This window comes from Gobio gobio, assembly GCF_949357685.1.
Source record: "Gobio gobio genome assembly, chromosome: 22".
Classification (NCBI taxonomy): Eukaryota; Metazoa; Chordata; class Actinopteri; order Cypriniformes; family Gobionidae; genus Gobio; species Gobio gobio.
Genome location: NC_137118.1, coordinates 36,926,564 through 36,950,439, shown reverse-complemented (window position 1 = coordinate 36,950,439; position 23,876 = coordinate 36,926,564). Strand labels below are relative to the sequence as shown.

The 23,876-nt window shown below is 36.6% G+C and overlaps 2 protein-coding genes across 2 annotated transcripts in view; both read right to left on the bottom strand.

Moving 5' to 3' along the window:
- The window catches only part of kcnj1b (potassium inwardly rectifying channel subfamily J member 1b), a 4,554-nt gene extending 1,779 nt beyond the window's left edge, over positions 1-2,775 (bottom strand). Inside the window, exon 1 of the mRNA XM_079804100.1 lies at positions 2,722-2,775. The gene's annotated coding sequence lies outside the window, so the exon portion shown is untranslated. The remainder of the gene's footprint in view (positions 1-2,721) is intronic.
- A 10,343-nt stretch (positions 2,776-13,118) lies between these two features.
- dcps (decapping enzyme, scavenger) lies at positions 13,119-23,813 on the bottom strand. Its single transcript, XM_079804891.1, has 6 exons — positions 23,574-23,813; positions 22,615-22,765; positions 17,375-17,520; positions 17,168-17,281; positions 16,967-17,077; positions 13,119-14,484 (listed from the first exon to the last, which is right to left on the bottom strand). Exons 1-6 carry the CDS (start codon positions 23,739-23,741, stop codon positions 14,218-14,220), a joined length of 957 nt encoding a protein of 318 aa, XP_079661017.1. The 5' UTR covers positions 23,742-23,813; the 3' UTR covers positions 13,119-14,217.
- Between the last annotated feature and the right edge of the window lie 63 nt (positions 23,814-23,876).

Sequence of the window (23,876 nt, the reverse complement as noted above, 5' to 3'; positions counted from 1 at the left end):
TTTGCCAACAGCTCTGAGTCTTGTTCTATAAAGCCTGATGAGTTTGGAGAACACCTGACAAGAGATCAGAGACCATTCCTCCATACAGAATCTCTCCAGATCCTTCAGATTCCCAGATCCATGTTGGTGCTTCTTCTTTTCAGTTCACCCCACTCAGTTTCTATAGGGTTCAGGTCAGGGGACTGGGACGGCCATGGCAGAAGCTTCACTTTGTGCTCAGTGACACATTTGTGTGTTGATTTTGAAGTTTGTTTTGGATCATTGTCCTGATGGAAGATCCAACCACGGCCCATTATAAGATTTCTAGAAGAGGCCGTCAGGATTTGATCTGTTGGTATTTACTAGAATCCATGATACCATGTGTCTGAACAAGATGTCCAGGACCTCCAGCAAAAAAATAGACCCACAACATTAAAGATCCAGCTGCATTTTTAACCGTGGACATGGGGTACTTTTTTATCCCTGTTTGCACTAAACCCATCTGGGTTTGTATAGGTTCATCTGACCACAGAATTTCCAGTCATGTCTGAAAACTGAATATGCTGGAGTTTGAAGTATGCAGCAGAAGGATTTTTCTTGAATCCCTCCCAAGCAAACTCTCCTTTTCGCCTTGAATTAAGGCAGATTCCAGGCAGATTCGTAACATCTTTAGTTGATTGGAACTTCTTAATTATTGCCCTGATGGTGGAAATGGGAATTTCCAATGCTTTAGCTCTTTTCTAACAGCCACGTTCTATTTTGTGAAGCTCAACAATATTTTGCTGCACTTCAGAACTATATTCTTTGGTTTTACTCATTGTGATTGATGATTAAGGCAATTTGGCTTTTGTGTTTCCTCATATTTATACTCCTGTGAAAAAAGAAGTCATGGCTGGACAATTGTATGCTCCTAGTCATCCTGGTGTGCTAAAACAAACATATTAATGGGAATATACTTCAGAGATATTTTACTCATAAAAAATTCTAGGGGTGGCAATAATTGTGGCCAACGTGTTTTGGAGAAAAACATTTATTTCATAATGTGAGTTTCCCCTGACTTTCCATTCTTTTACCTCAATGAAAGGTTAGATTTTTGCAAATTTTTTGAATGATAGATCAAAAAGATAAACAATGCATATTTATTTTTACAGCCAACTTTGATCATATTTACCAGGGGTGCCAATAATTCTGACCACCACTGTGTATACACATTATATATATTTATATATGTGTATGTAGTAATAAATATATATAATGTGTATACACAATTGTGGTCAGAATTATTGGCAATGGAAATATATGTATATATACATATATGTGTGTATTTATTCATACATACATACATACATGAGACACACACACACACATATATACATATACATTTACATATACATATACACACACACAATTTACTAGTGGGTGCAGGACACTGTAGTTCATTTATGTAAGTGATGATAGCAAAATAAAGTAAACTGTGACATATTATACACAAACATTCTTCATACAGTGGACTACCAGTAAAATTGATAAAAATTTGGGACCAAAATTATTCAGACACTTTGACCTGACCAAGTTTCGCTTAAGTGTTTTTCTTTAATTGCTAATGCGACCTTTTACACCAACAAAATGAAGCATTGCTTGGTCATCGGTTGACCTAAATTGGTAATATCTAATTGTGTACTTAAATTTAACAGCTGACAGCTGATTGGTTGATTGTAATCCATTCTATCAAAGTTATCTGACATTATCAAGATGAATTTGTTCCGACACAGTTTAATTCAGTTTAAGTTCTTGTCATATTTTATTACCATTTTCTAAACTATAGCGAATAAACTGTGATAATGTGAGAAAATGTTGAAGGTGTCTGAATTTGTAGCGTCCTATAACTGATATACAAATAGAATAGACAAATAAATATATATATATATATATATATATATATATATATGCAATTAAAGAAAAACACAAGCGAAACATGGTCAGGTCAAAGTGTCTGAATAATTTTGGTCCCAAAATTTTATCCATTTTACTGGTAGTCCATTGTATGAAGAATGTTTGGGTATAATATGTCACAGTTTACTTTATTTTGCTATCCTCACTTACATAAATGAACTATATATATATATATATATATATATATATATATATATATATATATATATATATATATATATATATATATATATATATATATATATATATATATATATATATATATATATATATATATATATATATATATATATATATATATATATATATATACACATACACACACACACACACATATATACATGCACACACATTTGTTTAAAATTATACAAATCATTAATCATTTAAAAAAAAAAATAGATTTTAATACTTTAATATAGTGCCCTTTAACTGATATGTGCATACAAAACACACATGATAAAATACACAATTAAATATATACAATCATTTTTAACACTGAAAACATTTGAAAAAGAATCTCTTTTCTTAATGATTTATAAGATAACAATTATATTTTGATGTCTTGCAAGAGGTAAAATTCAGGTCAAAATTATTTTTCCTTCTGTAAGAAAAGCACATTAAAATTCATACGTTGTTTACAAACCCAAACCTCTGTAGGCAATGAAAGATAAACACTGCATTTACTGCAGCTCATAATCCACTCAAACACCACAAACCACACCAATACAGCAATGATTGCTTTCTTTGTCACCTATAAAATGTGAATGTGAAAAAGTATACGCCACATACCTACAAACTGAAAACGTCCCAGCAAACTTCAGTGCTGCTTGAAGTTCAGGCCATGAAGTTCTCCTCTTGAGCATATAACCATCAGGGTGCTGCTAAAATCCTCGATGAAATGTCCTAATCCCAGGCACATGCCACAGTTTACACATTATAAAGCAAAGACAGCTTAGAAAATGGTTCAAAAATCTAACCTCACATCAGACCTAGAGTTCTCTCACCAACCAACGCAAACCATAAGAAAGCTAATTAAAGATGCACTATTATAGGTTTGCATTGAGGGTCAATGTTGAAGTTATCCAAATACCTCCCCAGACCCTCGACTGCAATCAGGGAACCCCATTTGAAAAGAGGAACTTCAGCGTGTAGCCCCTCGCTGCTTGTACCCATGGGAACGCAAAGGCTTTGCAAAGAACAACACAAAGAAAGAGTTGAATCACATTTCCCGTTGCGCTGATCCACAGCTCTGCATTTGCATTTAAATAAACTGATGTGAATGCTTCGAGATCTGGATAATAATTTACAGTGAAAGGCAAAGTTAACTAACAAAATGGTGTGAAAATTTCCACCTCTTAAGTTTACTTTAGTTTTTAAGGTAATCATATGAAAATAAAGTTTAAGACTTTGGCTTAAGTGCTGAATGTAAACAAACTTCTTTAATTTAGAAACTAAAGAAGAAAGCTTCTTGAGAGTTTTGAGATGTTCTTTGCCTTAGTGTTAATCTGAACAAATCGCATGAATGTGTTGTTTTTTTTAGTTAACTCAAAATACTGGTGAAGAATACTGATTTACTCCAAATAAAAAACTAAACATGCTTGTAAAACGACAAAGTCATGGGTCGCAAAAAAGTTATATATATATATATATACTATTGATTTAGTATTTAATAATGTATAACTGATATATAATTGTTCATGAAGGCTGGAAATGAAAATCACCTTATATTCAGGTGTGCAGAATTATTAGGCATGTTTTCTTTTACAGATAAATTGAGCCAAAAAAGAGATTTAACTCAGACTGAAAAGTCAAAAAGTATTAAATGCCCATGAGAAGGATGCAATACTAATGCAATACTAGACATTGCAGTTAAGGCATGACCATTGGACAGTGAAATGCTCGTTGGGTCAGCAGGATCTGACAAAAACAGGTGGTGAAGAAAAGACACCTGTTAACTGCAAAAGAATTAAGAATTAAGGTGAAGAATTAAGGGTGAAACCATCAGGAACCCTTTAGACTCCAGCGCCACCATTTTCCAAAGCTGCAACCTACCTGGAGTCTCCAGAAGGTGTCAGGATCTCAGAGACTTCAGTTAGGTAAAGAATCCTAAAAAAATGACCCCCACTAGATAAGAATCACAAGCTGAAGTGTTGTAAAATACATGAAGAAGGTTTTTTCATTTTCATTTTCATTCAATTTTCATTTTATGAGGTTTTTCAACATTAATATGAGTTCCCTAGCCTGAATATTGTCCCCAAGTGGATAGAAATGTTGATCGGTGTAAACCCGAGTTCTGGCTGTCTTTCTCTGCCTTTGAGAAAATGACAGGCCAGACGAGCCAATCCTGAAGTCTCCTGGTTTGACATCCAAGCAGGAACGGTTACCTCCCTTTCCTCTGCCCAGAGAATCTGGCACGCCCATGCAAGCGCTCGAGAGATCATTGCTTGTGAACGAGTGAACGCTGGCAGTTTCTCAGTGTTTGGATGTACAAATGAAAACAGAAGTCTTTTTTCAGTTCCTTCTGATCTGTGATCAGTGATTTCTGATGTGTAGCTAATTATTTATTATTCGTGCACACCCAGCGGCTTCTCTCTCTCCAGACAGAACGGTGTTTTCGTGTTTTCTATCTTGTGAGTCAGTGTTTTTGTACGTCCTCGTTGCGTCTATCTGTTCTACATACAGTCGTGAGTTTCTGCTCAACATCAGCAGAGTAACATCTTTAGAGATAAACCTCACACACGCCGAACCTCGGGCTGCACTGGCCGGTCGGCCTTCAACATCACCGACCCCCAGTACTGCATCTGGCCCACAGCGGAGGCGCCTTACGCGGCGCGAGATTAAGCAGACGGGGGGTAAGCATGAGCATATCCGGGCTAGGCAGCTTTCCCAACAATAAACTGGATTACATTCGATTAATGCTGTTGTGTCTTTGTTTGCGCTGTGTACTCAATGCGCGTCACTGACGCTTTTCATGATGATAGGAACATATCTAAAAATAATGCTATTATCAACACTTACTCGTAACTCGTTCATCTCGACAGCTGTAATGGTTCATTGCATATGTTACAAAGTTGGTAATAATGATGAAGACGGACTCGGTGTGACTGGGACTCGTGTTTATTCAGAACTCTCAGATACAAACACAATAAACTCACGCTGGCAGCGCTCTCACAACTCAGTAGTTACTATAAATAACTTTGTTAGCAATCGCTGAGCTCTGTCTCTGGTACATTAGTGATGTCCGGTTCGCGAACGATCTTTCTTTTGAACCGGTTCTTTTTAGTGAACCGAATCAGTTCAACAAATCGGACTGAATCGTTCTAAACGGTTCGCGTCTCCAGTCAGCGCTGATCCATAATTTACTAAAGTTACTAACTTTCTGACATGAGTGACAGTCCCTCCGACTAGAAATAGACTAATAACCTGAAGTATATGCTGTAACTACAACAGTTCACTGATCTGAGACTGACAGAACTGATGTGAAGTGAACTCCGGTCCATCGTCTCTCTGGCAGCAGCTTGTGGCTGCTCATGCCTCGTAGACCTCGTTAAACCACGCACCCTCCGCTCATTTCAAATGCAAAGATGTCAGCCAATCACATTAGTGGGCGTTTTTACTGAAGTCTCACAGCAGACACGCCTCTTGAACCAGGCATTCAGCCACAGGGCAAACAGCAGTATTGAAAAAATGCCTTTTATTTCTAAATTATGACATTTTATGATGTAAAAATCATACTAACAATATAAGTACACCTCAGGAAACATTATAAAATAATAGAAAAATGCCATGCCATGTGACCTTTAACGCATTTAAAAAATTTTACGCAATTAACGCAGCGTCCATTTTTATATCCATTTTTGCCTTGCATTACATTATATGATCACGCTCTTATTCATGTAAATGCTTTTAAACAATCTAAGCACGACAAGACACAAGAGAACGCACTGTATGTCAATGTCCTTCACAATACTGATTCACCACCTAGGAACCTAAGGAGCTAATCGAGGGACACCCTGACACACACGCCAGTCTCGTGCACACATTGAGTTCTCTTTCGCTCTTGAACAAAAAAATAACAACACAGAGTATTTTGCCAAAATGCCAGTTTTGTCGAGTATTCTCATATTAGGAGTCTTAAATTAGTTAAATAATGTCGAACTTGTGAGAAAAATGAGATGCGCGGGACAGCGTGTCAGATCCGCGTCATGTTCGGCAGCGGCCGATCTTAAAGTGACAGCAGCACTGATGATGTGTGTCATTAATGTTCATCAAAGAACAACTGGAACAGAAAAAATTGTAGCTTTAATGATGATTAATCTACATTTCATTTATTATGTATGCAGTTAAGAAAGGTGTTGATAATTTTATTCAATTTCTGTGTAGACTAAGTCTAACAGGGAAGGCCATGGGTAAATATAACATTTATTATAATGGGTTTATGTAAAGATAGTTTTAAGTTCAATTAAATTAAAAGTTGCTATTTTTTAAAGCCTAATGTAACGTCATTAATGTTTCATAGAGACATTAATATCAGTGATAGGCCTACTTGCCTTCATTCATAAAAAGATGCCATTTCGACAAATATTTAAAATATGCTGTCTTTAAATTTTTCATCAATAATTTGGAGAGTAACTGAAATTATTACAATATCAAAATATTAAAAACTCCAATCATGATTAATTACAAAAATTTTTTTTTTAAATTAGTTGTTTTTTTTAATCGATTCACAGCACTAATATATACATATACAAAATTATAGTAATATATTATAAAAATATATATATTTTAAGATAGGTTACACAAATTTAAATGATTTAACTATAAAATATTAAACATTCCAAAATGAACACGCTCACTGGCGGTCTTAGATAGTTGGACTGTATTTCAATTGAAAAAATAGAAATAAGATGTTAAAACATCTACATAGCTGCTGACTTGTGATGCAGCCTGGAATTAAACCACACCATGTTTTTTTTTAAAGCTTCTTTGAAGCAATCTGTATTGTATGAAGCACCTAAAGGTGACTTGACTAAAAACATGTCACCGGTAGCCAGTAGCCAAAAAGTTCCCACTTTGACATTAATCAAACTTCATTTAACTTCAGCATAATGCATAAATACACCATACGTTCTCATTACACTTCGAAACAGTGGAGGCCCTATTACTTTACATTCCCATTTAATGTGCTCAATAAGTCAGTCCTTTAAAAAATACATTAAAAAAACAATAAATAATTTACAAAAAGCATTGTTCTGAACTGGAGAGCAGAGCGGAGTGATAAATGGAGATGGAGAGGCTCTGTCTGACAGCAACATAATATATTTATCTAAGTATAATATATATAATTAAATAATTGTATAAGGTGTAATTATGTAATTGTTCTGGAGTCTCCTTAAAGCCATTTAAAAGCTCTTAAGGTGGAATTTTCTGTCTAAATATTGAAATTTGCTGCCAAACATATCACAGCAGATAAGTAACAATACCTAATTACTTGGAAATAATGAACATAAAACAAGGAGCTAAAGCCACATGAGTGGGTGAACACAAGAGCTTTAGCTAGTGACAACACTGAAATTAACAGTAGCCAGATGCATCAAAACCCTTAAGGAAAGAAAACCATTAGTTATATTTGTACAAGTATTCTTTCTCAGAGGGATTTCAGTTGCTTCAGAGGAACAACAGAAAGATGAGTCTCTGACTTATAAATCATCTCAAAATGAGAATGATTGAGGTGCGCAAGCGGGAAACTGTCATAATTCGTTGTCCCTCACGTCGTTCCAAACCTTTTTATCCTTCGGTGGAACATGAAAATAATTAACATAGATGAGGATTGATAGATTTTGTATGTAAATCTTCTAGGCCAGTTCCTGTTTGTAAAATGAGCACCATTTGTCTTTAATGGCCCTTGGAGCCCATGAGTGATTGGATTGGCATCTATGCATTTGAATGTCACTGTTATGCTGATTGGATCAGTATCGATGGCAGGAACGTTTGGGGTGTGTAAGAACGATCTCCTGTGGGAGGTCCTAACAGTTTCCCTTTGTCTGAAGCCCTTTGTCTTCCCTGTATAAAGTTCTGTCTCAGAACACAGAACGTTGGGTTAAGATTGTTGAAGGGCGGCATGATAACATCGCTGCTGAAAGACTGCTACACTACAAACCTTCAATAAATTCTTCTCCCCACAAGAACTCTGGTCAAGCTTACTTATTTTATGTATTGGAGAAATCTAATACATTGGCGAGCCACCCAAACGACTGCTCGGCCAAATATACCAAAATCTAACAATTGGCGAGCCAGCCAGGAGAGACTGACAAGAAGAGAACTCACCAGCTGCAACAAGAAACTGAATCCAGATTGAAACTTCAAGCACAAAGATCTGCTTTCCAGACTGCATCTTGTGGAATCCAGAGTGAAACTTCCAGCTGAACAAAGATTTCCAGACTGAATCTTTCTCAAATATCCTAATTTGGTGAGTGAAACTTATCAGCTCTCTAAAAGAACAACTTCTGAAAAGAATAAATAAGTAGACCAGTAAAGATTTGTAGTGTAGTCACAATACTGTGTATTGTTGAGAATTTTAAGCTTGGGCCTTTTTCATGAGTCTGTAGGAACCCATTAAATGATTTAGTTCTGAGGAGCTATTGTGGTGGGTTGAGTCCCATCTCAGTAACAATCATTTAAGAAGCGGTTGAGTCCGTTCTCATGTGATTGTAGGAACTATTGAAATAAAGTATAAGTTTAGTCCTTTCTCTGGAAGTCTGTAGGAATTGTTAAAGAAACACATTGAGTCCGTTCGTCCAGAGACTGTAGAAACTGTATGAGGCTTAGTCCTTTCACTTTGATGTCTGTAGGAATTGTTAAAGAAACAATTGAGTCCGTTTATCAGAGAGATTGTAGGAGCTATTGTGGTGGGTTCGAGTCCCATCTCTGTGTTTTCCTCTGCGCTGCCAGGGAAGAGTTGTTTTAGGTAAGATTAGTATACAGGCAAATTTTTGTGTTTGTCCTTTGTTTTTTTGTTTTGTGTTTGCCTCTTCATAGAGAAGGTTAGCTTCACGTGCTAATAAATGGTTTGCCTCTGTTTTAGGCAGGGAAGATTAACATTTAGTTAATATTCGTGTTGTCCTCTGTTTTGCTAAAAAAGTTAACAATAGTTGATCTGTGTAAACAAGGCTGTTGATCAGAGAAGTCAGTGTTTGTGAGTGTGTGGTAACAGAACAAAGAGTAGCTAGAGTAGCTTATTTGTGCTTCTCCGTGCTAGAGTAGCTTCTTTGACTAAGAAATTGAACCTCAACAAAGCTGCAGAGAAAACTGATGTGAATGAAGTTAGTCAGCCTGATAACATTTATCCTGATTTACAAGCTTTCTTTGAAACAGACGTAGCCATTCAACCAGTATCTGATGTGCCATTTGATTCAGTGAAACTATGTGACGCTAAGAGAACATCTCAGAGATTTGAGGAAATTGAAAATATTTCTCAACCTGCTTACTCATGTGTCACACTGCAAAGTTGTTCCTCCACCAACAGGGATAGGATAGGACGGACACATGGACCAGTGAGGAGCCCAGGAAAGAACCGAATGCAACAGGCATCGGGGGCCAATCCTTGGGTGAAGATTTCCCTCATAGGCATTCCCACAATAGTCCATCCTTACCTCACTGTTCTTTAGGTGTCGCAGGAATTAAGAAATAGGGAAAGAAGGAATAACAATAGCAGACTCAGATTGAACAGATGAGACAACCCTAATGTTTGCTGTCTTTTAGAACGAATACTGCTCTGTTGTCTTTTGTTCTCTTTCTTAATCTGTGCAGATACCACTTGACGATTATCCTGAGCTCAAATATCCTAATTTGGGGACACATCTGCTGTACTGCCATGGCCGAGTCTACACAAATCAAAGATAATGACCAGACAAAAAGGCCAACCACAGAAAAGCATGGAACAGAACCCCTAAATGTAACCATTGCTGAAATGAAAGACAACCTGTTTGAATATTTGGACAAAAGGCTGGGACTGAGGAAGTGCCATGATGACATGTGGAAGAAATATGGCATTAAAAATTCAGAAGATGGATTATGGGACTTGCAGGATATTAAAAGGGTTTACGGAAAGACACATCACTTAAGGTCAAACACTAAGAGAGATGGATTATCTGTTATTCTGGGCAAACAAATTCGGCAACATTTGCAGAAGTGTGAGACTGACAAACTACATCGAGAGATCAATGCGGAAAAGGCAAAAGTTCGAGCACTTGCTGAACAACTGCAAAATGAAAAGAAGGAAAAAGAAAGACTCTTGAATGATAATGACAAGCTGTTAAAATTGCTTTCTGGGCAACAAAATTCCATAAAATCTAGCAGCAAGATAGAGAAAGACTTGCTCTATCCATTTAAAGAACTCGAGAAGGTTCAACAGCGTCATCATCTGCTAGGAGAAACTGAGAGCTCTGATGGCAGTGATGTTGAACCTGAGACACATGTTCATGTCCCCAAGAAGAACAAAAAGATTAGACTTGCTCCTGTAATTGTCAAGAACAGAAGGACTGAAATTGAAGTTGACAATGAGGAGGAGTATGAGGAGGAAGGCGAAAGACGAACCCACATCGTAAAAAAAACTATTAAGAAATACATTCCCTGTAAGACATACCGGCCAGCTTCACCGGAGCAAGTAGACAAGTGGTCTAAGGAATTACCAGATGTGTACAAACAACCACGAAAAGTATGGCAAGTTCTTCAGCGGTTGCAGAAAATCTATTCCTTACACCCATTAGATGGAGCAATGATACTTAATATCAACATGAGAGACAATGATCAAAAAAACCTCACTGGAAGTGTTGAATCCAGGGTAGGTGAGTCTCAAGAGAACATTGAGGCTGGCTGGGAAGCTGTAAAAACCTTCTTGTTCGAACTGAAACCTGCAGAGATTAATTGGGCTAAAATTACCTTATGCATGCAGAAAACAGGAGAAACGGTTACAGAGTTTGAAGAACGCTTCACACAAACCTGGTTGGAACACTCCGGTGTAAATGACAGTGAGGATCTAGACAAGGATACTAGCATGCCTCTGAAAACTGCATTTGTGAATGGACTGAAACCTGAAATCTCAAAAGCCCTAAAAATCCGATATGACGACTGGGACAGTGTTGGAACAGCTTTCAATCAGCTTGTTGAGTGGTCAGCAAAAATTGAAAGGACACATGAGGTCAAACTAAGAACTCTGCAATCTGGATCTTTAACACAGAGCACAAGGAACATGGGGATTGATGTTCAAGAAAAAGGAGGTTGGAGATATACACACACAAAACCACAGCGTCAAGAACGACACAGAAAGTGCAACTATTGCAACAAAGAAGGACACTGGTTTCGTGAATGCAAAAAGAGAATGAGGGATGAAAACAAAGATGGGAATGATCTCACCAAGAGGTTTGAGCAGCATACTGAAGAACAAAAGCACACCCTTCTAAATCAAACTCCAGGAGAACATAGCAGACAACCAAATGGCAAAGAAAACAGGTTTTGCAGTTCCTGTCAGAAAATAGGCCATTCAGAGGTAAAATGCTGGTCACTTGGAAAGGGTCGTCCTCCGCCTTATTTTCAGAAAAATAGGGAATTACTTTCTAAAAGCAAAGATCAGCGCGTATTTACAGGTAAAGCTCTCAGTGAGCTGACTGCATTGTTCATGCAAGGCCTTCAACTATTAACTTCACTTGCGAGCGGGCTAGCAGCCTCTTAGCAATGAGTTTAATAGTAAAACATCCAAATTGCAATGATCCTGTTTGTTTTCTCATGAATAAACACAGAACACAACACTATCTGCCATTTCCAAAAGATCACAACTCCAAAATAAAAGCTTCAAGAGGATTCAAGCATTCAAGAGGATGATAAGTTTCACCATGAACTCTTATACTGTAATTTTAAGAAGGAACCTGTATACAGCATGTGTACATGATATCTATATTGTGATCAAAAATGATCAAAGGAGGGATTGATAGATTTTGTATGTAAATCTTCTAGGCCAGTTCCTGTTTGTAAAATGAGCACCATTTGTCTTTAATGGCCCTTGGAGCCCATGAGTGATTGGATTGGCATCTATGCATTTGAATGTCACTGTTATGCTGATTGGATCAGTATCGATGGCAGGAACGTTTGGGGTGTGTAAGAACGATCTCCTGTGGGAGGTCCTAACAGTTTCCCTTTGTCTGAAGCCCTTTGTCTTCCCTGTATAAAGTTCTGTCTCAGAACACAGAACGTTGGGTTAAGATTGTTGAAGGGCGGCATGATAACATCGCTGCTGAAAGACTGCTACACTACAAACCTTCAATAAATTCTTCTCCCCACAAGAACTCTGGTCAAGCTTACTTATTTTATGTATTGGAGAAATCTAATACATTGGCGAGCCACCCAAACGACTGCTCGGCCAAATATACCAAAATCTAACAGGATCAATGAATGTTGAGCTCCAAATAGGCCAAAAAAAGCTATATTCCAAAACATCCAAAGCCATACAACAGATTTTTATGTACGAAAACTATAGAATACAAGCAGCTAATGAGATTTACGGTTTTGGGTGAACTGTTTGTTCCTTAAAAAAAATGTATATTCAAAAAAAAATATTCAAAACAGATCCTGTTTTGTGATTGCCTGTGAATAGAGGGCATTGTAAGACTGATTATGTAACGTAAAACTGTGAAATCTTTAAAAACACATTGTTAAACCATATAAACAAGCAGCACAAACTGAACAGTCAATCTTTTTTTTGGCTGTGGAGTTGGCTGTGTGCTTTTTCTGCCTCTCTATCCCTGGATTTACAATGAGCTCAGAAGCTAAGAACTACGTTTGTTAACAAAAAAAAAAAAACATCTGCAACTGAACTGAAAAGCAAAAACAGTATCAGTTGTGCTGCACTCGAGATATTTTACTCTTCATGCTTCTTGGACTAATATTAAGCCAGTAGGTTTTATTCATCTCTTCAGAAGTTTTAAAAACAGCGCAGGAGCTTCACTGCGGCCCATTGCTCTGTCAGTCACAGCCAAAATCTCTTCAAAGGACCCCTAAAACCTCAAAGAATAAGGCCTGAGGCCCCTCTGGCTCCGATTCTGCTTTAAAATGTCCTCGTCGCACTACAGACAGGTGCACAGCCTGACCAAATAGTAGTTTGACAGCAGCATGACAGACAAAACACAACTGAACGAATTAAAAACAATCAGTACTTTAATAAAAATGCACATGATCACAAAATTGAAACAGATTTTAGACATAAAACTACAAACAAGGATCAAGACCATATCAGAGTGGATACTGCACCGACAGACACTGACCAACACAGACAACCACCAGATTACAGTAAATCACTTCTCAGACATTCCACGACCCAGCATGCGCCGATTCGGCATGTTCAATCGGTGAAAACAAGCTCCGACATCTGTTGATGGAGTGTGAATTGGCCTTAAAGGGATAGACCACCCAAAAATGAAAATTCTGTCATTAATTATTCTCCCTCATGTCATTCCAAACCAGAAAGCCTTTCGTTCATCTGCAGAACACAAATGAAGATCTTTTTGATGAAATCTGAGAGATTTATGTCCCTCCATTGACAGCTTTGACGCTTCAAAAAGTTCATAAAGGGATTGTAAAACTAATCCATATGAATTGAGCGGTTTAGTCCAAATTTTCTGAAGAGACACGTTCTCTTTATCTATGCTTACTACTATGATAAACAGATTGAATTTAGGCTTTTATTTACATTAAAACATTGACCCGCGAACAAGAAGCTCAACCGAACTTTCTTAATGCAACAAACCTCTTGCGGAAGCACAAATGCGATGTGTAACACGAGAATGAACCTCATTGGTTCTTGCGGAAGCTCAAACGTGATGCGTAACACAAGAATGAACCTCATTGGTTCTCGCATGTCAAGCGAACATGCTTGAGCTTCCGTTTACCACAACTGATGTGTGCGTTGATGAATGTTTATATGTGAATAAAAGCCTAAATTAAAACTAAAATTTGTACTAAACCTCTCAATATTTCAGTTTTACAATCTCTTTATGAACTTTTTGAAGCGTCAAAGTGGTAGTTGCGTAGCTGTCAACGGAGGGACAGAAATCTCTCAGATTTCATCAAAAAGATCTTCATTTGTGTTCCGAAGATGAACGACATGAGGGAGAGTAATTCATTACATTTTTGGGTGAACTATCCCTTTAATAATGCATCTTTTATAACTTGTTAGCAGCCGGTGTGCTTTAACCTGCCCTTATGACAACGTAAAACAAACAAGTAAGAGCTTCTCTACAGTTTCCCGGCCTCTTTGAACCTGAGGAGCAGACCATCATCTGCCCGCAGTGGGAACGCCAGGCTACGGTTGTGATAGTAACTGGAATCTGCCTGCAAGTTCTGAATGACATCGGAAAGCAGGTGGGCTCGTTCCACTCCACAACCTGGAGCGTTGTACTCCAGCGAGGTGAAATGGACGTGGAGGTGATAGTACGACGGCTGATAGTGGAGATAAACACGCAGTTTGCTCGGAGGGACGCCGTACTTCCGCTGAATGGTGTCCTGTGGATAAAGACAAGACTTGAATTTCAATTTGACTTGCTAGCCATGCTACATCTCACAAATGTACCTGGGAAAAACCTGGTGTTGTATTTTATATGATGTTGATATGCGATTGAGATATTTGTGATATGTTGCAGGCTGGAATCATCTTCCACAGGATCACCACAGATCAACATATGTTGGTTTTTATTTTTTTAAAGAAATTAATACTTTTATTCTGCAAGGATGGATTACATTGAAGACATTTATAATGTTGCAAAATTTTTCCATTTGTAATAAATGCTTATGAACCTCTCACAATACAACTTTAACTTGGAAGGATGTCCTGTCACTTTATCCACTACAGTAAAAGACCTGGGTGTTATATTAGACCGCAACTTGTCTTTCGAAAATCATATTTCATATGTTACAAGAACGGCATTTTTCCACCTTAGAAACATTGCTAAGCTACGTAACATGCTATCTATCTCTGATGCAGAAAAGTTAGTTCATGCATTCATGACCTCGAGACTAGATTACTGTAATGCTTTATTAGCTGGTTGTCCTGCATCATCAATAAACAAGCTACAGTTAGTCCAAAACGCAGCTGCTAGAGTTCTTACTAGGTCAAGAAAATATGATCATATAACACCAATTTTATCATCTCTACACTGGTTACCTATTAAGTTCCGTATCAATTACAAAGTATTGCTACTGACCTATAAAGCCCTAAATGGTTTAGCTCCAGTGTATTTAACGGATCTTCTATCGCCCTACAATCCATCGCGCTCTTTAAGATCACTAAACTCGAGGCTTCTGGTCATTCCTAGGATATCTAAGTCCACTAAAGGAGGGAGGGCATTTTCACATTTAGCTCCTAAACTCTGGAATAGTCTTCCTGATATTGTTAGAGGTTCAAACTCGCTGTCCAAGTTTAAAACTAGATTAAAGACGCATCTCTTTAGCCAAGCATTCACATTATAAATACGTTTTATACTACAGTTAAATCGGATCAAAAGCATTAATATTCTGAACAGCAGCTATACTAATTATTTCCCACTGCTTTTCTGTTGTTATCTCGGGACACTAGTCCCGAGGTAACTAGTTCCTCAGCTCCAGTTTGTATCCAGCCTCTCATGGAGACTTCAGATGCCCCAACACCTGTGATGAGACGACTCGACGCCTGTGAAGAGACGACTCAACGCCAGCGTTGTTATGCCCTAAAATAATACATGATTGATTAATTTATTCTAACATTTTTCTTTAACATTCTCTTTCTAACATTTTTCAATGTACATTTATGAAATGCACTTTCTGTAAAGCTGCTTTGAAACAATGTGTATTGTGAAAAGCGCTATACAAATAAATTTGAATTGAATATTTTTTATTCATCAAAGATTCCTGAAAAAAATGGTTTCCACAAAAAATATTAAGCAGCACATCTGTTTTCAACATTGATAATAATAAGAATGTTTCTTGATCAGCAAATCAGCATATTAGAATGATTTCTGAAGGATCATGTGACACTGAAGACAAATTTAGCTTTGCATCATAGGAATAAACTACATTTTAAAATGTTTTACAATAGAAAACCGTTATATTAAATAATATTATAAATATATGTTACATTATAAATATGTTATTATATTTATTTATTTATGATTTAACTCCATATCAGCAGCAATGGCTATATTCATAGCAATCAACAGTATTTCAATTTTTTAAATATTATTATTTACAATAATTTAACAATTTTGTCTAAAAAAAAAAACATAACAGTAATACTAACAGCAACAGTAATAATAACAATTACATAGAATCTTTCAATTTAATATTTGATAGAAATTCAAAAATTATTCCAAAAATGTCCATTAATATATTTTCTGAATAAAAAACGTTGTCTAATATCATTTTAAAAAGGACATTCTATAAAAATGTTTTACAATCATGACATTTTCAGAAAATTCACAAACTATTATAAATAAATAATATTAATATAATATACTGTAGTAATATTTCACAATACTAGTGTTTTTTTCTGTATTTTTGATCACATAAATGCTGTCTTGGTGCCCATAAAAGACTTACCAACCGCAAACTAGTCTATGTGTTAACCACTGGGCCACATGCTTTTAAAAAACAAGTACACATTTGCATTGAATTATTTAGTAGATGCTTTTGTCTAAAACGACTTACAAATGAGAACAATAGAAGCAATAAAATCAACAAGAGGGCAACAGTATTTAAGTGCTGTGTCAAGTCCCAGTTAGTCTAGCAAAGTGCAAATAACAAGGTGTTTTGTTTTGTTTTTTAATGAACAAGTGCGTGCTAATATTAATGGGTCAAATACACATAGTGAAGAAGCAGAAATGCTGTTGGGTAAGGTTTACATGTTCAGATCAACAGTGACATCTAGTGGACAACAGAATCACCGTTCCACTTTCTTCATTGTAAACAAAAATAATTTGTAGATGAATTTGACAGATTAATCCATAAAGCTCACCTCTCCTTTACTGCGAATGTTTGTGAGTAATGGCAGGTGCTCTGATGTAAGATCCCTCAAACTTTTAACATCCCTCCGGTGGACGATGGCAATCAGATACAGGTCTTGTAGCTGGAGAGTTAAGGAAACAATCATTGATTTTCCCTGGCCTTTTATTCTCTCAGTCTGAAATATTACGACACAGATTCACCGCAATTTCACCTGCTTTTGGTCCCACTTGAAATCGGGCAACAAAACAAAACCAGTATCCGGGTCTGGGTCCTCGAAAACAATCCGATCAGCCTCTGCTTTCTTCTCCAATATATTGTGTACCCACTGAAATGAAGATTGAACATAGGAAGTGCAGTTATAAGTGTTTGTACAGGAATAAAGAGTGAAATGAAGGGTCAGAGGTCACTGAAGCCTCACCTGCACACTGAAGCTCTGGCTGCTGATGTACGGTAGGGTGAGGTTACGATAATCCTCCCCTGATTCTTCAACTAGAAAAACCTCCTGATGCAAATACTTCTTAACATGCTTCTCTGTTGCAGGGCACACCACTGTTGTTTTGATTTCTGTCACGAAAAATGTAATGGTCATAAATCAAATGGATTTTTGGTTTAATTTGTGATGTGTGGATTTTGTACATATCAGCAAAAGAGGGACCGACACAATATTAGGGAGGTTCATGGTGTTATGCCTGATGATTGTGTGTGTGTGTGTGTGTGTGTGTGTGTGTGTGTGTGTGTGTGTGTGTGTGTGTGTGTGTGTGTGTGTGTGTGTGTGTGTGTGTGTGTGTGTGTGTGTGTGTGTGTGTGTGTGTGTGTGTGTGTGTGTGTGTGTGTGTGTGTGTGTGTGTGTGTGTGTGTGCGCGTGTGTATTAGGGCTGCAACTAAAGACTATTTAGGTAATCGATTGGTTGGTCGATTATTTTTTCAATTACTCGATTTATCGAATTTAAAAAGCCATTTTTTATTACTGAAAAAACACACTATTCCCCCATCATCCCCAAATGCTGTCCTTCAAACAAATGTGTCAGCTGTGTTATGAAAACATACATAGTGAATATATCTTACAAAAATTAACCATGGTTTTACATCGAATAAAACAAACTAATAATAATAATAAATAAATAAAACAGGGTTATTGTAGTTATTCCATGGTAACACAAATTAACCATATTTTGCTTCAATCCATAGTTTAAGTATGGTATTTGTGTGGTTATACAAATGGTAATCAATACGCCAAAAAACATGGTTTTACTATCTAATAATTAAAAAGTATATAAGGGGTCCTTCCGTAAGGGTATATCTGTGCTATACATTATGTGCAAAAAAGGTTACTATGCAAGGAGAGCCCGACCGATATATCGGCGGGCCGATATTATCGGCCGATATTAGGCTTTCCAAACTATCGGTATCGGCATTTATGATGGCCGATAAATGAATATTTTAAAAAAAATTAAAAAAAACGGACGAAACACCGCTCAAACACATTGAGTGTTGGCGTTTCATAGTTTGTCCACCAGAGGGCACCCTACAACGTGCCGGCTGGCAACACCACCAGCTGATCCAGCAGAGTCATGCTGAGCTTCAGCGCTGTGAGCGTTGCATTCACAACACAGATCATCCTTGAAGTGCATGTAAGTTGGCAACGAGCCATACATTGCTTGAATTGAATAACAATTAAAAGAACATCCCCATCAGTTCTCTTAACTCAAATAACATGACAATTTGTAACTGCCAAGTCCAGTTTTGCTGTTACATGTAAGCCAAGAGAGCTGGTAATTACGCTAGGTTACAGTTGACTGACTAAGTTTAACTCGGACAATGTGACTGAATAAGATGTATTTCTTTAATAGTCTGACAGTTTGACAGCATGAGACGTATCATCTCTCCCCTGCCCGTTATTTTGAAAAAGTATACATATTTCTAAATTATAACTTATCATAGACGCTAACCATAAAGCTAGCTAATGCCATGGCTATCAGTGGGAGACCGCTAACATTAATGCGCCTTGGAAATCACAACAAACTTATTCTGCCTAAATAAAGTAATGATTACTGTATTTATAACTAGTATATTTGTAGTTCCAGTCCCTGCATTGTAAATCATAAGTTAGGCTCGTGAAGAGTGAACGAAAGTGCGTGACTTCGTTCAGACGCAGCATTAACAAGTCAAATAATGGATTTACTGCATCATCATAAGTAGTAGATTTTAGAAGGCAGGCAGCAAATGATGATTGAAAATGGTTTGTTGTAGCTTGATGGATAGAATTAAAAGAGTGCATGTAAAGGGATAAGCAAGTTGACATTGTAATTATAAGGTGGCTCATATTTATACTGTATATAGTTTATATTTTGCTGTTGTTATTTATCAGAACTTCTAGAACTTAACTGAATATTTTTTTTCCAGTCTTGCTCAAAGTTATATTTATAAAGCTTACCACATCTATTAATACTGGTAACTTAGATTTTTTGTTTTTGTTATTGTGTTTTCGTCCAAACGACTTTAAGTTTCATATCTTAAGTTTGTATTTTTATACATTTTATTTATCAGAACTTTAATATATTTTTATGTTCCTCTGTTCTGTTGTGACAATAAAACAAGTTTATTTTTAAACTGCATTATCATGTTATTTTAGAGAGGCTGAGGGATCATGAATAACTACTTATAACTTGTGTATAAGGGAAATCTGTTTAAGTGTTTTTTACGCGTTTCTGTAATTTTATTTATTTATTTTTAATATATATCGGCTGATATATCGGAATATCGGATTTTTAAGTGACCAAATATTTGTATCGGTATCGGCCTTAAAAATCCTTTATCGGTCGGGCTCTAACAGTTTAAATCCCTACATTAAAATGATATTAAAGAAAAACATGAACATAAAAAACACATACTCAGTGTTGCCAGATAAGAAGAATGTTCTGCAGGAACAGACATAACGTTACATTCGCTATGGACACAGTAACTGTCATTTTTTCATCCTGTAGAAATGTCTTACATTTATATTCAATTACACGCCTTTATAGTTGCTACTCTCATAAAATACCTAAATTACATGTTGACTTTTAAACCTAAATTTAGCATCCAACAGCAGATATTTCAGCTATATGTTTTTGCGCTGAAAATTAATTGTCTTCTTATCGACTGCGTTCTGTCTGTTCCACACTGGCACTCGTTCAGTGAAGTTTGATGCTTAATGTCAGACTGACGCACTTCCATGCAAAATGGACACTTAACACTTACAGATAAGGATATAAACTGTAAAATGAACATTTTGCGCTGAGGATGCACACGCTGTCAAATGTTAGACGCTAATGCATTAGCTTGAAGCTTAAAATAAGGAATTCTCATGTTTTGGGCACTTGGATCATGGACCTTTCCAGCAGCAGCTGCTGTTTACACTCACTATGTTTAGATGCATTTTGTCCATAGAAATGCGTTATTCAGTGCCGTAATTTGGCGCGACTGGTAGAAGTTGGTGGCAAACCCAACTAATCGTTAATGAGAAACTAATCATTATCGATTATAATCTATTTTAACGACTAGTTGTTGCAGCCCTAATTCATTCATTCATTCATTCATTCATTTATATTTATATATATATATATATATATATATATATATATATATATATATATATATATATATATATATATATATATATATATATATATATATATATAGCAAGGATGCATAAAATATAATAATAAAAAATATCTCTTAAGCAGCAAATCAGCATATTACTGTGATTTCTGAAGGATCATGTGACACTGAAGACTTGAGTAATGACAGGAATAAAGAACATTTACATTTATATATTTCATTCAAAATAATATGTATTGTAAAATGTGATGTACAAATAAATGAGAAGAAAATTTTGAAATAGAAAAGAGTTATTTGAAATTGTAATAATATTTCACAATATTGAATTATTGAAAACACTATGCAACATATTTTCAGTAAAATATCCAAAATCCACTAGGTTAGTGTTTTATATTTTGTTCAGTTGAGTACTTACAATATCCCAAATATTTGTAAACCGTGAGAAAGTTGCTATTTTAACCAGGGAACCGGGATGTTTGAGGAAGTCGCCTGTCGATTGCATCATATCTGCGTTACCCCCGGTTTACGCTTTTATTTTGCAGAAACGCTTTACTCGACTGCAGTGTGCAACAAGTGTCATAGCAGTCGCCGAGCGAACGCAAAGAGTAACGTCAAAATATTTTCAACACAATCAGATGTGTCTACTATTATAAACAGAGCTGCGTTACTTCATACTCATGACCGGAAAAGCGGAAGTGGCGCCGGCGACTATGCCATAATAACAGTCCCGCTGCTCGCGAGGCGTGTGTTCCGCTCTTCTTATTAACAATCGCTCCAGCAGCCTAGCTCAGCTCCCACAACACTCAGCCCTGCTCTGCTTCATACTACAGTAACATTAATAATCGCATCCATTAATATGATTTCTGCCAGAGTCCTATCCCGATTCTTTTCCACCGGCTATGAGGTGAAGACCACGGGCCTGTACCATGATGGTAGTTTAACAAACTCAGGGTTACAGGATTAGTTTCGAGTTGACAAAACCAAACCAATCTATTCAGGCTTTGTTGGTCCCATGATGCTGATCATCAACTTTCTCTGTCAACTCAGGCTTTGATCCTGAGTTTAGGAGTTTAGCTGTGACATCAGCAGTGAACAGCCAATCACATGCTGTGGATCAGTAAAACTGAGATTCACTTCTCACGAGAGAAGCAGTGTGATTAACACTCTTCTGCAGAATATACATGATTGAAAAATATTAAGAATTGAAACAAATTTACACAGAAGAAAAGAGCTGTCGAGGACAACTTTAAGAAAAATCTTATACGTCAATGCAAGTAAAAGTTATGAAGTTAGTTTAGTTGATATATAGAGAGAATTGAACATTTATGCTCACATGTAATTTTTTATAGATTTAGTTATTGAATTTAAAGCTTATTTGTATGACTTTTATATAGGCTATTTATTTTAATATTAACAAAATTCATATTAATGATTGATTTACTAAAATTATACATGTGTAATTGATTAAGGGTATAATAATTCAAAATTATTATTATTATTATAAATAAGCATTGTTACAAGCCAGAGGCTTATGTCTTTAATAGCCATTTGCTATGTAGTGACCTTTTATTTGGAGAAGAAAAAGGGGGAGTGACTTTATTACATCAGATATGTGTCACTTTGCTCACAGCTAATTGGTCCAATTTCAGTTTGAGATCTCTTATCCAGAACATAACCTGCCCTGGAGCAGGTTAGCTGTGGAGGGTAAGTTACTATGGAGATGAACACAGCTAAAAGCCAAACCACTTTAATGGTACCTTAAACCCTGGATTGGCACAAACTAAGCTTAAACATATCTGGCTAGCCAGCTAAACCGGATTCATGGTATAGGCCCCACATGTCCCAAGATTCTGCGCTCAAACGTGGTGTCATCAAACTACGCCTCTGTTTTGAATAGGCGACCTCTAGTGGACGGAAAAGTTACATAGTGCAGCTTTAAAACAACACACGATGGTAAATGTCGAAAAACCAATGGTAGTACAAGCAAGCCCCTCATCCTGTATTTTTGAAAAGATGTGATGGACAAACTGGACTGGTGAAAACATGTTGTAATCCTACCATTCAGGTGTGCTGGAGCCTGCAGCTGGTATGTGCTGTATACGTCATTCTTCATCTCTAGCTTGAGTTGACTGCTCTTCAGTAACTCGGACAGCATGTCCTGTCTGATGGGAGTTTTCTCCAGGATCACAACAGCATCTTGATCCTTCACCTAGGAAACACAACATATGTGACCCTGGACCACAATAAGTCACACGGGTATATTTGTGGCAATAGCCACCAACAACACTCAACACTTTGTATGGGTCAAAACTCTAAATTATCCTTTTATTTGTTCCATGAATATATTTAGTAAATTTCCTACCGTAAATATATGAAAATTTTATTATTAGTAGTATGTAGCATTGCAAAGGACTTCATTTGGACAACTTTAAAGGCGATTTTCTCAATATTTAGATTGTTTTGCACGCTCAGATTTTCAAAACAATAGTTGTATCTCTGCCAAATAGTGTCATATCCCAACAACCATACATTAATGGAAAGCTTATTTATTCAGCATTCAGATGACGTATAAATCTCAATTTAAAAAAATTGACCATTATGACTGGTTTTGTGGTTTCAAGTTTTCAAGTCATTTTAAAATGCATTCCTTTAAACTAACTTAAACATATTCATGTTATTAGTAGTGACTTGCTAGCAGGTAATCCCATTAGTACTAGCCATATTAGTCAGGTTTTAAATGAATTATAACAGTCATTCTAACTAGTTAGATATAACACATTTTAAAAAAAGTATAAAATATAAATGTTAGAACTATAAGCATCTGGCTTAGGGAATGTAAAATACTAGTATTTAACAAACTACTAGAAAAATTGCAATATATACTAGTACCTTAGACATAAAAAGCTACCTAGTAGTTACTAGTAAATGTGTAATTAGTAACAAATTAGCAAAAAGATTAGTTTTTAGTGATTTCTGATGGTAATTTGTGATTTATTCTCTCTCTCCTGCACACGCACCTTTCCATGAATGAAGATGTTCTTCTCCCGCGCAGACTCACGCAGAACGCGGGTGATTTCAAAGTCCGAGACCGGACTGTCGGACGATAGTTCTCCCACGTCTCCGCGCTCATTGTCCGCATCTGTTTTAGTTCTTTTAGCAGCTCTGCCATTCTCGCTTTCCGCCATGATTCACCCCGCTGAAAATCAACCAATCAAGATTCACTGCGTGAAATACGCGGAAAAAATAATCCTCTGCGCATGTCTCAACAAACGCATCCTGATTTGTTAGCATGGACGTGCCTTGGCATGTAAACACTCTCG

Excerpts from the sequence above, each read along its gene's own strand:
- dcps (XM_079804891.1), bottom strand. The coding sequence starts at position 23,741 with ATGGCGGAAAGCGAGAATGGCAGAGCTGCTAAAAGAACTAAAACAGAT. Across the intron at positions 22,766-23,573 it reads ACATCTTCATTCATGGAAAG|GTGAAGGATCAAGATGCTGT; the intron begins GTGCGTGTGCAG and ends TGTGTTTCCTAG. Across the intron at positions 17,521-22,614 it reads GGCTCCAGCACACCTGAATG|AAATCAAAACAACAGTGGTG; the intron begins GTAGGATTACAA and ends TTTTCGTGACAG.